General features: G+C 37.2%; 2 protein-coding genes across 2 annotated transcripts; both read right to left on the reverse strand.

Annotated features, from left to right (window-relative positions):
- Positions 1–4,654: 4,654 nt before the first annotated feature.
- LOC108135705 (protein terminus) lies at positions 4,655–5,978 on the reverse strand. The gene has a single exon (XM_017256548.2). The coding sequence runs from the start codon at positions 5,930–5,932 to the stop codon at positions 4,655–4,657; it is 1,278 nt and encodes a 425-aa protein (XP_017112037.1). The 5' UTR covers positions 5,933–5,978.
- Positions 5,979–11,968: 5,990 nt separating this feature from the next.
- LOC108135703 (prolyl 4-hydroxylase subunit alpha-1-like) lies at positions 11,969–14,060 on the reverse strand. The gene is made up of 6 exons (XM_017256546.1): positions 13,864–14,060; positions 13,508–13,798; positions 13,248–13,447; positions 12,492–13,066; positions 12,284–12,431; positions 11,969–12,228 (listed from the first exon to the last, which is right to left on the reverse strand). The coding sequence occupies exons 1-6, from the start codon at positions 14,058–14,060 to the stop codon at positions 12,206–12,208; spliced, it is 1,434 nt and encodes a 477-aa protein (XP_017112035.1). The 3' UTR covers positions 11,969–12,205.
- Between the last annotated feature and the right edge of the window lie 124 nt (positions 14,061–14,184).

Raw genomic sequence — 14,184 nt, forward strand, 5'->3', positions numbered from 1 at the left:
AGGCTGGCAAAAGAGGAAGCCGGAAGCCGGGTGAAAAAGCTACGTTGCTCAAATAGTTAAGCAAATGCAAAGCAAGTCAAGATAAAGTAGTCAATGACTTTTTTATAGAAAAAAAGTCAAACGAGCAGCTAAACTGATTTTAGATGAGCTAAAAAAAGATAATAAAGACAGGACAGATGAAGGGAAAAAGTGGAACAAGATGTTCAAGGAGTCTGAAAATTAATGATTAAATTTCGCTGCCATTTAAAATAGAGGAAAGAGGATGTTGAAAAAGTTCCTGACAAAAGTTTATGGAAATTTCAAAGAGATATTTAATACCATGTCTTTCAAAGAAATTAAAATTTAGCTTGATAACAAATAAAGCATAATTTTTTGAGAATGTATAAAAAATTAAGCAGAATCTCTGCAACATGTATGCATCAGGAATTTGGATGAAAACAACCATCTACCAAATATTTAAACAACCAACCATAAGTGCAGACAACTTTATCAGCAGAGCAACAACCATATAACAATAAAAACACTTAGGCAGATGGTCAGCCACTCAAATGTAATGCATTTCAATTAAATGCAATAAATTAAATATAAATCCAGCACAGACTATCTAACCATATGCCTCTGTAGCATGACCCCCAGAAATGTTGCATAATTAATTAGCAAAGCATGTGGCGAGAGAACAAGGTCAACACTAGAATTCATTTCGTTTACAAAGACTGCAAATTATGCAGAAAATAAGATGGGAACTTAAGTTGAATACAGTATTTTGTTTATGAGGGTCGGTTTGCAAGTACCTTAAAAATCAATGTCACTATAAAATTAGTTAACTGAAATCCTGCAGAGTTGTATTATGAAGTTAACTTTCAGATTAACAAATAATGAAAATTACTTCTCTAGAAGTAGCTGTTAACTTAGAATTATAATGAAATAAATATACATTTTTTTGCAGTTTTGTTAGAGTTAACAGAGTTCTTACAGCTTCGAGTATAAGACAATACAAGAAACTGTAAACCGACTACAGTCTTATATTACACGTTAGGTGCCGATTTCTCAAGGTTTTTGGTTGTAATCTGTCAGCAAAAAAATCATGATTTTCAAGATAAACAAAGAAGCTATGGATTAAAATAAACATAAATAAAATGTATACAGTGTTGTTAGAGTCAAATTGTTTAGAAATACAAATTCGCCTTCTCAGTGTAATTTTAATTTTTTCTCACAAAAAAAATTCGGATTGCACCTTGTTTACCAGACTTTTGAAAACTTTACCCATTCCAACACGCCCATCTGACACCCTCTAAACCACCCACGCAGTTTGCTTACAAAGCTCTTGAGTGCGCTAAAAAGTTGTGAACGGCGAATTTTGTTCCTCTGCCATGCGAATACATGAATACGAACCCACAAGTGGCATCTCATTGGTATCCATCTAATGACATCCAGCTAGCAGCTGTCAAACAAGAATGATGACTACGAGTGACTCAATCTTTGACTGACAGCCAACTGAATTCTAAAGCATTTTAATTGCTGTCTCAACTGGCGCTGCTGGCTCAGCTTTAGTCGTAATTTCAGCTTAAGCTTTTTGCCCGTTGCATGCGGAATGAAAGGGCATAAATATGTTGACCTTGCACTCAGTCAGTTAGAAAGTGAAAGTGAAAGGGTGTGAGTGGGAGGGGGTATGCCGGCTGAAAAGCAAATTTGCATAATTTGCATGCAGCGGGGATGCGATGCGATGCAATTGCACTCAAACCAAGCATGGAATTTAGTTGTTAGCGACAAATTGTGGCCCAGTCAACACCTCAAATCCCAGACCCACCCACAGTTTTAGCCATATTCCGAAGTTGCCTCTCTCACTTTACCACCGTCTGTGCGGTGTCTGTGGGGATTTCTGGCTAAAAAGGACGAAGAAGACTAAAAGGACTGAGAAGGCTAAAAGGACGACGACAATGTTGGCGACGACGCTGTGTTGACGACTTTTGCCATTGAGACAGCCAAAGTTTTTATGGCAATTTTCATCAGAGCCAGACACTTGAAGTGGGATCTCCATCCTTGTTGTTGCTAGTTGCATGAATATGGAAATTTTAACATAAATTGCAACCAAGTTACACTTTTTCATTCATTCGCATTTCCCTCATAGGCTTGGCCTGAATAAAGTGGAAAAGTTTTCACCGTATAAAAAAAATAATATGAAAATAAAATGGCACAGCTTAAAATATGTACTGTGAAATACAGTTTAACGCAAGAATAATTACATTTACAAAACAAGACCAGAACATTGTTTGGGGTGTTTTAAGGGCAAACTGAAGTTGGGTGTTTCAAGAAATTAACTCAAGAAAATATGGTAAACCAAAATTTAAAATTTACAATGATTTTGCATACCAATTTAAACAAAACACGTATCAAAGCTTTCAGGTCATTAAATATTCGGTAGTTTTTTTCTAATAATGATAACAAAATTCTGAACAGCCAATTCGATTGGAAAAAAAATGAATATAAAATTGAGCTGTATATAAGCTACGAAAATCCTTTCATAGAACGAATTTTAAAATATTTTGGTTTCAAGAATTCAGCAATTAGAAATTTAGCATGCAACTGGAATTCATCTCAATAGTTTATGACCCAATTAGCATTATTCATGCTGTTGCCACACGAATCGGTCTATACCCTTTTGCCATCGTTTTTCTGTCCTGGCAATGTGTGAAAATGTACCAAAAGAAAGCAAACTATCAAAAGCTCAATATGTGTACAGAACACTTGTTTCAGATCCTGTCCTTAGACAGCTCTAAATCGGAGTTGCAGAGGACAGAAAAAATATGGGTAAAACTCGCAAAATGTCAACACGCTGAGATGACAGAGGAGGTGAAAGGATAAAGCCGAGTGCACAGATTTCATCCAGCTCAATTTTGCAGGATTTACCGGATCGTGAGGACCTCAAACTTGGACAGGTATCCTGCCTCACCCATTAGACAACCCTTTACTGAGCTTTTGAGCAGCATGCCTGAGCGGAGTTTACTCGGCAGGGGAAAGTGTGAAATTTGTGTGACCCGGTTACGCATGGTGTGATTCAGTCTGGATCGATATATAGTAGTCTCCGTCATCCATCCATTTCCGTTGGGCATCCGGATGTCCGGTTGATTGCTCGTCAGCTTCGCCTTTACACTGTGCAGAGCAAATAACATTTTTACAGTCGCTCTTTGATTTGATTTTGAGTGCAAACCTGATGGATGCGCATTGATCATTGCCCCACGGCAATGTGTACACCGGTGTCGCATCGAAGTCACCACTTTGGTTGCAACTTTGCGGCATATTTGTTTACCAGTGGCAATCCTTTTTCCCATACTTCTTGGGTGTTCACTGCATTTTGGCCAGCGCCATGGCTTCCGTCGCCTCGTCCTGCATCAGACTTAATTAAGTTTTTGTCCCGGTCCCGCTGATGCCGATGTTGCTGCTCGGTGGCTCTGTGGCATTGTTTACATGCCAGCCAAATGCCCAAGCCGAGTAAAAAAAATAAACAAAAATAGAAAACTAAATAAATGCTGAACAGTGCAACAAAGTAAGGCACACAATTTATAGGGTGTCGGATAGTGAAGGCTCTTGTGTGTTTAAACGTGTTAAAATAACGTTTGGTTGGTAAAAAGAAAACTTTGTAAGTGAAAAATAATTTTTCAATTATTTATACATTATCCACAACGCAATAACAAAAGGTAGAGAAAACTAATTCGTATTAAAAATTCAATGTAACGAAAGCTAGACGAATTAACAGCGAGCGGTACAAACTAGGTTAAATAATTATTGTCTACTTTTGCTCTAAGCACCTTCTAATTGCCATTGTTAATTTGCGAGCATATTTCACTGGGAAGCAGCTTTAAATTGCCCAGAGTGGGAAAAACTCTGTGTGGAGGTAACCAGAACCACAACCAAAACCTAAACCAAAGCGGACAATGAAGCGTGAAAAGCGGAAACGGAAATTAAGCGACTGCAGAGCTCCAGATCCTGTGGCAGGACATCGCCGTCGCCATTGCCACGTCACTTGCCACGCGGTGGTCATTGTCCAGTTTCCATTCTCCACTGGCCCACTATTGTGCACTTGGTTTTCCGCGGAGGCAAGGAAAACTCAAAGGGAGGAATAGAGGCGGTTTCCGCGGGCTCCACTGTACGGTCCGCCTCTCGTTTGAGTGCTGCAATTTGCAGGCGGTGTTGGCGCATTTTGTTTATTCTCTCTATTGGCTGATCTTTTTGCCTTTGGTCACTTAAGTAAGCTGAATATATACGGGTTTTTTGAAAAAGCGAAAAAGCTTGCATCAATTGCAGCTTTAGAATTTAAAGAAATTATACACAGAATTAATTAGAAGCCTTATGTACATATATATATTTAAGTTGTAAGCATGCGCTTAGAGTCTGTGTAATTTACAAGTGCACTTCCCCAACACCCTTTTTTCTTACAAATGTTCACCAACAATTTTTTGTTTTATAAGTTTTGGAAAATTAAATTAATATGTAATTTTTAAAACCGTTTTTTTTCTTAAGAAATAAAATGTATCAGTAACAGATTTTTTCTAAAGTTCTTTAGTTATTTGTTAAGAAATACCGCTAATCCCAACCAAATTGTTTCCCGCCCATGTTGAAAAGAAATGATATTGGTGCTTAAAATGTATTTATTTACTTAATAGAATTTACAAGGACTGCTGTGCTGGGCATTGCTGATGACGACACAGGGACCATGCTGGACCTTTACGGAGCTCTCGCTGCGCCAGTCGCACTCGATGGGCACGAACTGGCCCTTACGCATGACAGTCTTGGGCTTGGTGATGCCGTAGCAGGCGTACTGGAAGACGCTCCTCGAGATGGGCAGGCACTGCTCGTAGATCTCCACGATGTCCGCGTGCATGCTGTCCACGGAGAAGTCCTGGCCGCAGCGCAGCTTCTGATGGATGTGCAGCTTGCTGCTCCTCGAGAACTGGGTGCGACACCTGCGACAGTGGAGATCCTTCATGGGCGAGCCGAGCGGGTCCCTTTCGATGGACTTGACGGGGGTGGAGAGCTCGTGCAGCCGCTGGAACTGCCCCATTATGTTGTTCAGGATGAGGAAGTTCTTGTTGGGCAGCTGCTGGAGGGTTTCGCTGATGTGGTAGGGCACCACATACAGCTCCTTGGTGGTCTTGCACTGCTGCAGCCCGTAGAGATTGACCCGCATGTTGGGCGGGAAGTAGCCGTTGCATTCGCGGAAGTGCTTCAGGTAGGCGGAGCGCAGGCTGGCCAGTTCCGATTCGCTGGTGGAGGTGGTGGACAGACCCTCCTCCTGCTTCAGCTGCAGGGGCAGCGGAAAGTGGACCGACTCCGCGCTCTGGCTCTCCGCATCCACCCGAATCCGCTTCACCTGCACCCTCAGCCTGGTGATGCTGCACTCGTCCATCCCATACTCACTGCTGCAGTGCAGGTAGTTCTCGATCCGCTGCATCAGCATCTCATAGACCACTCCCACACTCTCGTCCACGTCGTAGTGGTGATCCACTCGGAGGGATCCGCTTTGGAAGATCAGCACCTGGTCCATGGAGTTTACATAGCAGGCCAGACTAAACTCCACGGCCACCGTGTTGTTCTGGAACATCCAGCGAAGCAGCTCGGGCACTCCCCGGGCACAGGTCTCCCCCATGAAGTGGTCCAGTTTGTCTTTGGAGCTCTCGTCGCAGAAGAAGAAGGTCTCGATTTGGCGGGCCTCGATGATGTCCAGGACGGCCTGCTGCTGCTTGGTGAGCTGCAGTCCCTGGGAGGCCTCTCCGCCACGTAGCCAGTGCTGGGATGGCGGCTCATCGGCGTGGATGGAGCTGTAGCAGGTGGGGCACTCGTGCATCTGGCCCTGGGCAAACCACTGGTGGTGGAAGGTCTGCGTCGTCTCGTCGTTGGAGAACACAAAGCTGGAGATTGGCTCCTCGTCGTACATGATTGTGGTATGGCAATTATATAACTCTCAAATGTCGAGGAAATTTAAAATTTGTTTGGCTATTTTCCCAAGTTATGTTTACTTGAAATTAGCTTTTCACTATTTCGGTTTGCTGAGGAATAACACTTCACAATCGTTTCAGGAATACTGAGATGTGTCTAGGACAAGATTCAGTTGCTGACTGATACTTTTCACCTCATCGGATGGGCTTATATACAAACTAAAGCTGGAGTGTAGGGTATCAGGTAGTTGGAACTATTACCTGTTGCAGGTATCATGCATCCTTTGGGTGGGATAACATCTGCATCCTTTGGGTGGAATTACATCTGCCTGTGGGATATTCCATTTACCTAATCCCTCATCTATTTATGACACTTTAGGGTGTGCTAATTGTCGGGATCCATAGCAGCTGCGCGATCATAAAAGTTTTTAGGTAAGCTTGAGTTGGTAAAATCACCATTATAACTTATCCTTTTTAGTTCAAAATAAGAGAATGACGATTTTAGTAAAGTACACTCGTATTACTTTTTAGATATTGAAACCCGAACTCAGTTGGTTTTACAGAAGCTAACTGTCCTCTTCAAAAGTCAGAATATTAAATAATAATTTAATATTTTGGATTACATTTTTTATTATACTTTGTTATAATAAAAAATTTCATCTACTGCATTTGCTTACAAATAAGATTTAGCCGTGTTTTAATTTCCTTTGAAACCCAAAATCAGTTGAGCAATCATAAAAAATCTAAGATGAATCCAACATCCATAGTTTCAGAAAACATCCAAAAAATCTAAAGATAAAATGGGAATTTTCCCGCAGTCTGACATGATACTAAAGAGAAACGTTAAAAATGCACAGTAAAACAAAGTCAAATAAAAGTGTTTTTCGCGAATCACCCACACATCGCACCACAAGCCATTTATTGCGGTTTAATTCGCGTGGCAGAGAGCTAAAAAAAGAAGAAAAAAGATAGATGGAAATGTCCAAACTAACGGCAAATTCCTCTCTTGGCCAACTGCTAATTAGTCAGCGGTTTTGATGGAGGAAGGTAAACGGGTAAAAAACTTTTCATTTGATATTACTGTAAATTTTCCTTTGATTTTAAGTGGTTAATAAATGAAATCTGCAATAAAGAGTTTTTGCATAACAAAAAAATATTGAAAACATATTACGTATCAAATATCACAAGCATTTATTTTATGAATTTTAAGAATCGTATATGAAATTCGAGTTTTTCAAAACTTTATTGTCAATAAAGATACAAAATTAAGTGTTTATAAACGTAGACAAGTTCCTTTCTCAAAAAAATATTCTAAATATTCAAGCTAATATATTAAAAATAAATTTTTTTAAACATGGACAAAATAAAAATATAAATATTTGTTGCAACTGTATTATTTTTCATTCTCATGAGAATTATTCTAACTATCTTGAAGTTACAAATTTCGAAATTTACTGGAAGCTCTCTCTGCTTGTTGAATGCCTTCGATTTTATTAAGAGTTTAGATTTTTAATCAACTTTTAGAATATTCCCAATAACCCCTGATATACAAAGAAGGCTTTAAAATGTAAAGATGTTTCTTCAGTTGTGAAAATAATGAAATCCGAGTTGAAAAAATTATTTTATAGTCAGTGCAGCAACAGAACAGACCACAATTCCCTCAGGGACGAACTCAAGTGTCACAACACGTAAGTCAACACTTGGAAATTGGATTATTAGAGCGGCGCGTGTGTACACACGGCACAATGGCAGACGAGGGATCCGGCAAATTGGACTGGAAGTACTCCAAGACGACGACCAATGTCGATTGGGCAACCAACGAGGCACAAAACAAGCATTCTAGGAATGCGGGCCCATTTAAAATTCAGCAAGGAGCCAGAAGTCCAGGACAAAGCAGCTTTGGAATGCGCTTTAAGAGCCATCCATAATTCAGTGAGCAGCCAGCAGGTGGGAGAGTTGGACAACAGCCTGAACAAGTAAATTTTCGTCTGGAGTCCTTGGATTTGTGCAATGGATTGATGCTGATATGCATTGCCTAAAGTTTTGTTCATTTAATTGTTTTAAATCGTTCGAAGGATTAAAGATACGATGATCCGATCTTACAAATCAATGTCACAGCAGCATTTATAAAATAAAGGTCTCAAATAAATATCACTTTCAGCCCCAAATAGTAACTTAATTTCTTAGAAAACTATGAATTTATCACATTTAAGTAACTACTGAACAGATAGCCCACCACTTGCCTTGAACACCTTTTAGTCAATAGATTTAATAACTAGAAATTTATTTAAGAAAGTGTATTTTTGTTACTCATAAATGGAGACAAGGGCTTCTTATAAGCGCCTAGAAATTGTTAAAAATCTTTTCACACCACAAAAATAAACCTATTTTACATAAAAGGAAATGCTTTTACATAAAATATTTTAGTCAGAAGAAATGGTGTCAAACAACTATAACAAACGTTATATAAATAAGATACTTCCCAGTATGTCCCCAAGTTATGGGAACAATCAGAATCATGTAGAACTCATAAAAACCACCCAAACCGAGTTTCGGCTAGACATTGGTCATTGTTTTGGTTTTGATTGCCCAGACGGCAATCGCAAGGACAACAAGTGCAGAATATAGCCCTCCAGAGACTTGGGGCTTTAACTTTAAAGCCATTTCTCAAAAAGCCCAAGCCTGTCAGATCGCATATCGCAAATCGATTTTTCTTTCTCGGCTATGTTTTGGTTATAAATTACAAAGCGAAATGACATGTCGTCCCTCGTCAAAATCGCCGGCGCTTAATAAATCGTGTGCAATTTTCGCTTGGCCATTTTTTGCACTCTGCGTGAGACTCATTATAGCCGTCACGCCCTAATCCCAAAGCGTTGTAATAATAATTCAAATACGGCGGCACATTAGTTCCGCCATTTTGAGCAGCCAGTGTACAATAAACGATGGGCCAACAGGTTGTGACAAGTGGATTTGGTCGAGACCAGAGGCTTTTACTATTTGTAAACACTTCATAAATGTCGGAGAAAGTTATTAAATTTAGTATTTCAATAGCAGTGTGACGACACACGGAAAAAATGGCAGTTATCTCAAGCGAATACAAATTATTTTAAAAGAAAGTAAACACATTTTACCACACAAATGGTATTTAATTTAGGTTTAATGGCAAGTTTTTTTTGGAATTCTATTGTACTTGTAAGTTTCTGTTAATTTAATCATTTAGCACACTAGTTTTATTCCAACACTTCGAAAATGACTAATAATACTAAAACGTATTTTATGACCAGTAATTTTTTTGAAATTACAATATAATTGTAAGTTTAATGTTCTGTTAATTTAATCATTTAGCCGACTAGTTTGGTTTTAAAATAAACGTCTTTACTACACCCACAAATTCTGTTAATACTAAAACGTGTTTTTATTTTTGTAATTTCAAGTCGGCTATTATTTTCAGTGTAGAGTAGAATGATTGATAGTCATGAGGGAAAGGGGCACAAAAGCCTTCTCTGAATCGGAAGACATGAGCCCATAAAACGTTTTCGGCAAAATGCTCATCAAGTAGCCATACAATAAATAATAGAACAGTCAGAAACATTTGATGGAGAACCATAAAAATGCAGCACACCCAAAAAAAAAAAGCAAAAAAGGCTACACCAGCTCATTCAAATTGTAGCCATGTACACATAAGGAGCAGACAAAAGACATAAAGTAAATGAAGCGCCACACAAAATGGAGACTTCAGATGAGTAGTTTCAACTCCCAGACGATGTGACGAGTATTTCATTCTATTTCCATTTGCACATTCCCGTAACTCAGTTGCCATTCAAAGGAGAAGGCAGAGCCACAGTCGAATCGAAATCAATTGTAACACACAATGAAAACAGTTTTCATACACAATAAATGCTTACCGCACACATTGAGATACTCGCAGTACTCTACACTCCAATAATATATTTTGAAAGACAACATACAAATTTCTTTTGTAATATTTTGGAAATTTAAAAAGGCTTAGCAAACAAATACAAGTTTTATTATCAACTCAACAACAAGAATTCATCTTTACATCTTTAAGCAACGCTTTATGCCCATAACATTTGGGGAACTAACTAACGAACTTTTTAAGAAAATATAACCAATAAATATTTTAAGAAAATAAAAAAGGGAAAAACCCCTTAGTTTGCACTTTTTCTTAGTGTTGATTCCCAAACGAAAAAGCTGCTCCTGCTTTAATATAAAAATAATCATTTAAGCAAGATGTCAGGACCCAATCTACCAGGCTTTTGTGGAACAATGGACGACTGTGGATGAATCGTATGTGAATCGTATGACTGGCTGACACCAAGCTGTCGAGATAGGGCTTAACATCAATCGCGACTTGACAGACTTTGGCAATGCTTAACCTTGAAATGCTCGAATTCAAAATGGTTATTATGTCTGGCTTTTAGGGGGTGTATGACATGCCAATTGTGCACGGTTTTGTGTTTCAATAAGTGAATTTTCAATGAACAAGCTTAGCGCACATTGATTTCACCTACATTGACTCGAATAAAATGATTTATTTCAGGACTTTTTGTATATGTGTTTTGGAAATCTCTTTAGAACTAAAATTAATGGCTTTTTACCATTAAATAAATAACACTAGATTGAACATTTGAAAACAGAGAGTTTTTTTTCATGTCTAATCTAGTTTTATATTTTGCCTTTAAATTAATAACACTAGATTAAACATATGAATAATATGTTTATAACATATTTATTATTATTTAAAATAATAATTAAAATAATTTTTTCATATATTCACTCTAGTGTTATCATAAAGTTGTATAATTATGTTTTATTGATTTGTAATAATATTTATATACCTTTAGTTTTTTTTTTTTTTTTTTGTTACCAAAAGTTACTAGTATAGGTTTTTATTGATTTAAACTTTTGCTTTCATAAAAAAAAGAGGAGACTTCTTTTATAACCTACGGTATCGTCCATATCGCTGATTACTCTCTACGGTAAATTTTAATACTCTTGTTTCTGGCTACAAAAAGAGAAGCTTTCTGGTTTTTCACAAAAAAACCAAATAGACAATGCACCCATCCAACCAAGGAAATCCTTCAGCTTCAGTTCCATGAATACAGATTGCGTGCAGTGACGCGAATCGACGAATGGGATAGAGTACGGCATTCATAGGAGTGTGCAAATTTTAATACGAGTATGTATGAATAAAAATAACAAAAATAAAATCCAAAGGATGCGGCCCACAGAACACAACAGGCAATCAAAAGGAAGAGATGAAAATTAATTTCGGCCAGGCCTTAGCTATGATTAACCCTGGGATTACAACGTATATAAAAAGAATGTCTGACAGAATGGAATATCGCGTAAATTACACAGCAAACAAATGCCAAATTGACGACTTGTCAAATGGATGTTATTAGCATAAATTGCTTTTTAATGCCAAAGATTGTTTCGGCACAAGCATTTTAATCCGCATACGATTATCACATACTTGTACATTTGATTTTCCATGGTCTGACAGTCATACTTCAGAACATCTTGGCTCAGACAGGACGACCCCTGAGTGATTTGTTTATTCAAGAGGAATTGATTGCAATGAAAACCGAGGCAGACAAAGACAAACGCAGCCAGCTGTGGCCCAAGAATCCACATCTGAATCCGAGTCAGAATCAGAATCAGGCACCCAACCAGACACCCGCACAAGTGTAAATTTTCGATTTTTATGATTTAAGTGTCGTGTCATTATAATTCAGTCGAACGTGTATGGCACTCGAGCCATTCGAATTGTTTATGGTAGACACATTAAAAGTTTTTTCGAAGTAAGCAAGCACCACATGTTTGCTTTAGAGATATATTTATCACCCGAAAGGCAATGAAGACAAAATGACAAAAATATAAAGTAATGAGCTTGATAAAGCTAATAAAAATGACATGAAAAATTCGCACCCTTTTCTACGAAACTCTATACTTTATAGTTCATTTTATTTAAATTTAAAGAAAATAAAATAAATATTTTTGGGACTTAATTTGATTTATGAATGTGAATAGAAAAGTTTATTTCTATGAATTATCTGTTTGCCATTAAAATGTTATGATGTATATGATATGTAATCTTGAAGAGTGTGCATTTTTCGAAGTACAATTTCGATTTTAAATAATTGTAGACCTGTGTAGACTTTTGTAATAACTCAGTGCCAAGAGTTCAAATTGAAATAAACATATGACAAAGATGTTAGAAAAAGTACATAAATAATGCAATAAAAAGCTCAGTTCAGCATTTTGTTGGCCACTAAAAGAAGATGAACATGTCGTTAAGAAATAATAAATAAATCGCATGCACTTACACCACATATTTCCCTTTAAGAGAGGGCACTGATGATAAAAAATACTCTCCTTGGGATTAACCCAAACTAGCAATGTACCCTTTTGAGGTTTTATTTTTACTTCGACCGAAGGGAAAACAATTTCTCCGCCCTTTTCGGCGTTGCTCAACTAAAGTGTTTTAAGGGCAATATTATAATAAGTAACCTAATTATTGAAGAATATACTTACATATATCAAAGCGTTCGCTATGCTGTTGCTTGGCGACCTTAAAGTGTCATGGGGATTGTAGTTACCAGCAATACCATAATTGATGACTTCTAGCACTTGATTTCCGTTCCTTGGAAATCCTATGATATCGGTAATTTGATGATTTATTTTTCCAACAATATTATGTGATGAGCTGGATAGTGTCGAAATTTTACAACTGCAATTCCATGATAAGTGTTCGTTGCGTTTAAGTTTTGGTCGAGCCACATTTTTTAATATTTCCATGTCCTTTTCTCCGACGAAATCAGGAATAATGACTAACGATGGATTAATGGCCAACTCCTCAAGTTTTAAAGGCGCCAATTTCAGGAATGGCGTCCAATTTACATAACGGCAAATAAGATTAACTGATACTTTTTTGGGATAAGGCTTTGAGCAAATTGCTTTCTGGACCTGATAATCCTTCTTTGTTTCCGTGAGATTGAGTGGATTTGCTTGCAGATATTCCAACTTAGCCAGTTGCTTTATAGCATACATCTGATTTGGAAATATCGAAATTAACTCGTTCGCAAACTCCTTAGCTGCCACATAGCGACCTTTAATTAAAATAAATAATGGTGGTTAAAACACATGCATACCACTTAATACTAAATCGAATAGCAATTCATCATAATTTGACTATATTATTTATATTTACATACATTTAACAAAAAATAAAATATTTATATTTATTGTATATTTTATACACTTACCTTAATTACCTTAATATTCACTTACCAAGTCCCTTATTGGCCTCCATTAGAAATTCCAACAAGTTATGATATTTCCAAAGTTTAATTTTTAGCACATCGCGGTTGGGATGTTCCTCGTATTGATGAAGAGCCAATTTCAACCAATATTCCGATAGGTCGTAATTTTTTAAGTATTGATACATTAGGCCCAGTACCAAACACTCATCAATACCCCATTTTTGGACACTGAAAATATTTTAAATATTTCATATTTAACTGCTTTTGCAAAATATACATAATTCATACTTGTAATCGAAGCCATCTAATATTCCTTCAGCCATGTCGGAAGAGTCTAAGTTATACACAGTTTGGAGTCTATAAATGGCACGCAAAGATTCCGTAAAATCCACAGAGGTTGGTTGCCTTGTTAATAGCTCCTGAGATAGTGATATCTCTGCGGTGCCCAATTCTTTTTTCAATAATTTGAAGTATTGGGGCCAATCCTTGTAAATGTGCCTCAAAACTTTAAATTCAAAAATCAAATTATGCTGGAAATGTGAAGCTGATCTCAACAGATTTTCTGTGTGATAAATGGCCCTGTTTGCATAGAAAAACTAAACATATTTATTTTCTGATTTAGTAAGTATTTTTTTTTTACTTACAGCTTAATTTCTTTCAATTGCGCGTCCAATGCTTCTCTATAGGTCAGAAGATTGTTTGCTTGGGCTTCTTTAAATTTAAGCAACGACAATTGAGATTCTAAGGATATTGTAAAGTCATCGGATATAGGTGTTGACATAACCTGGCCCTTAACTTGAAGAACAACACCAGTAGTTAAAGCTATGAAGAGTAGCAACATTTCAACTATTTAAACAAAACTGAAAACATGAGGAAAACTAAGCCTGTTAAATTGTTTTTAATTATGATAAATTCGTTATGCATCACGCTCCATCTAGCAAGAAATTAAACATTCAACATCGTTT

Source organism: Drosophila elegans, unplaced genomic scaffold, assembly GCF_018152505.1.
Source record: "Drosophila elegans isolate 14027-0461.03 unplaced genomic scaffold, ASM1815250v1 contig_208, whole genome shotgun sequence".
NCBI lineage: Eukaryota > Metazoa > Arthropoda > Insecta > Diptera > Drosophilidae > Drosophila > Drosophila elegans.

What these genes read in the sequence shown, in the direction of transcription:
- LOC108135705 (XM_017256548.2), bottom strand. Translation starts at nt 5,932, where the DNA reads ATGTACGACGAGGAGCCAATCTCCAGCTTTGTGTTCTCCAACGACGAG.
- LOC108135703 (XM_017256546.1), bottom strand. Translation starts at nt 14,060, where the DNA reads ATGTTGCTACTCTTCATAGCTTTAACTACTGGTGTTGTTCTTCAAGTT. An exon ending in TTAGATGGCTTCGATTACAA is followed by an intron (nt 13,448 to 13,507) that starts GTATGAATTATG and finishes AAATATTTTCAG; the next exon opens with TGTCCAAAAATGGGGTATTG. An exon ending in CTTAAAGGGAAATATGTGGT is followed by an intron (nt 12,229 to 12,283) that starts GTAAGTGCATGC and finishes ATCTTCTTTTAG; the next exon opens with TGGCCAACAAAATGCTGAAC.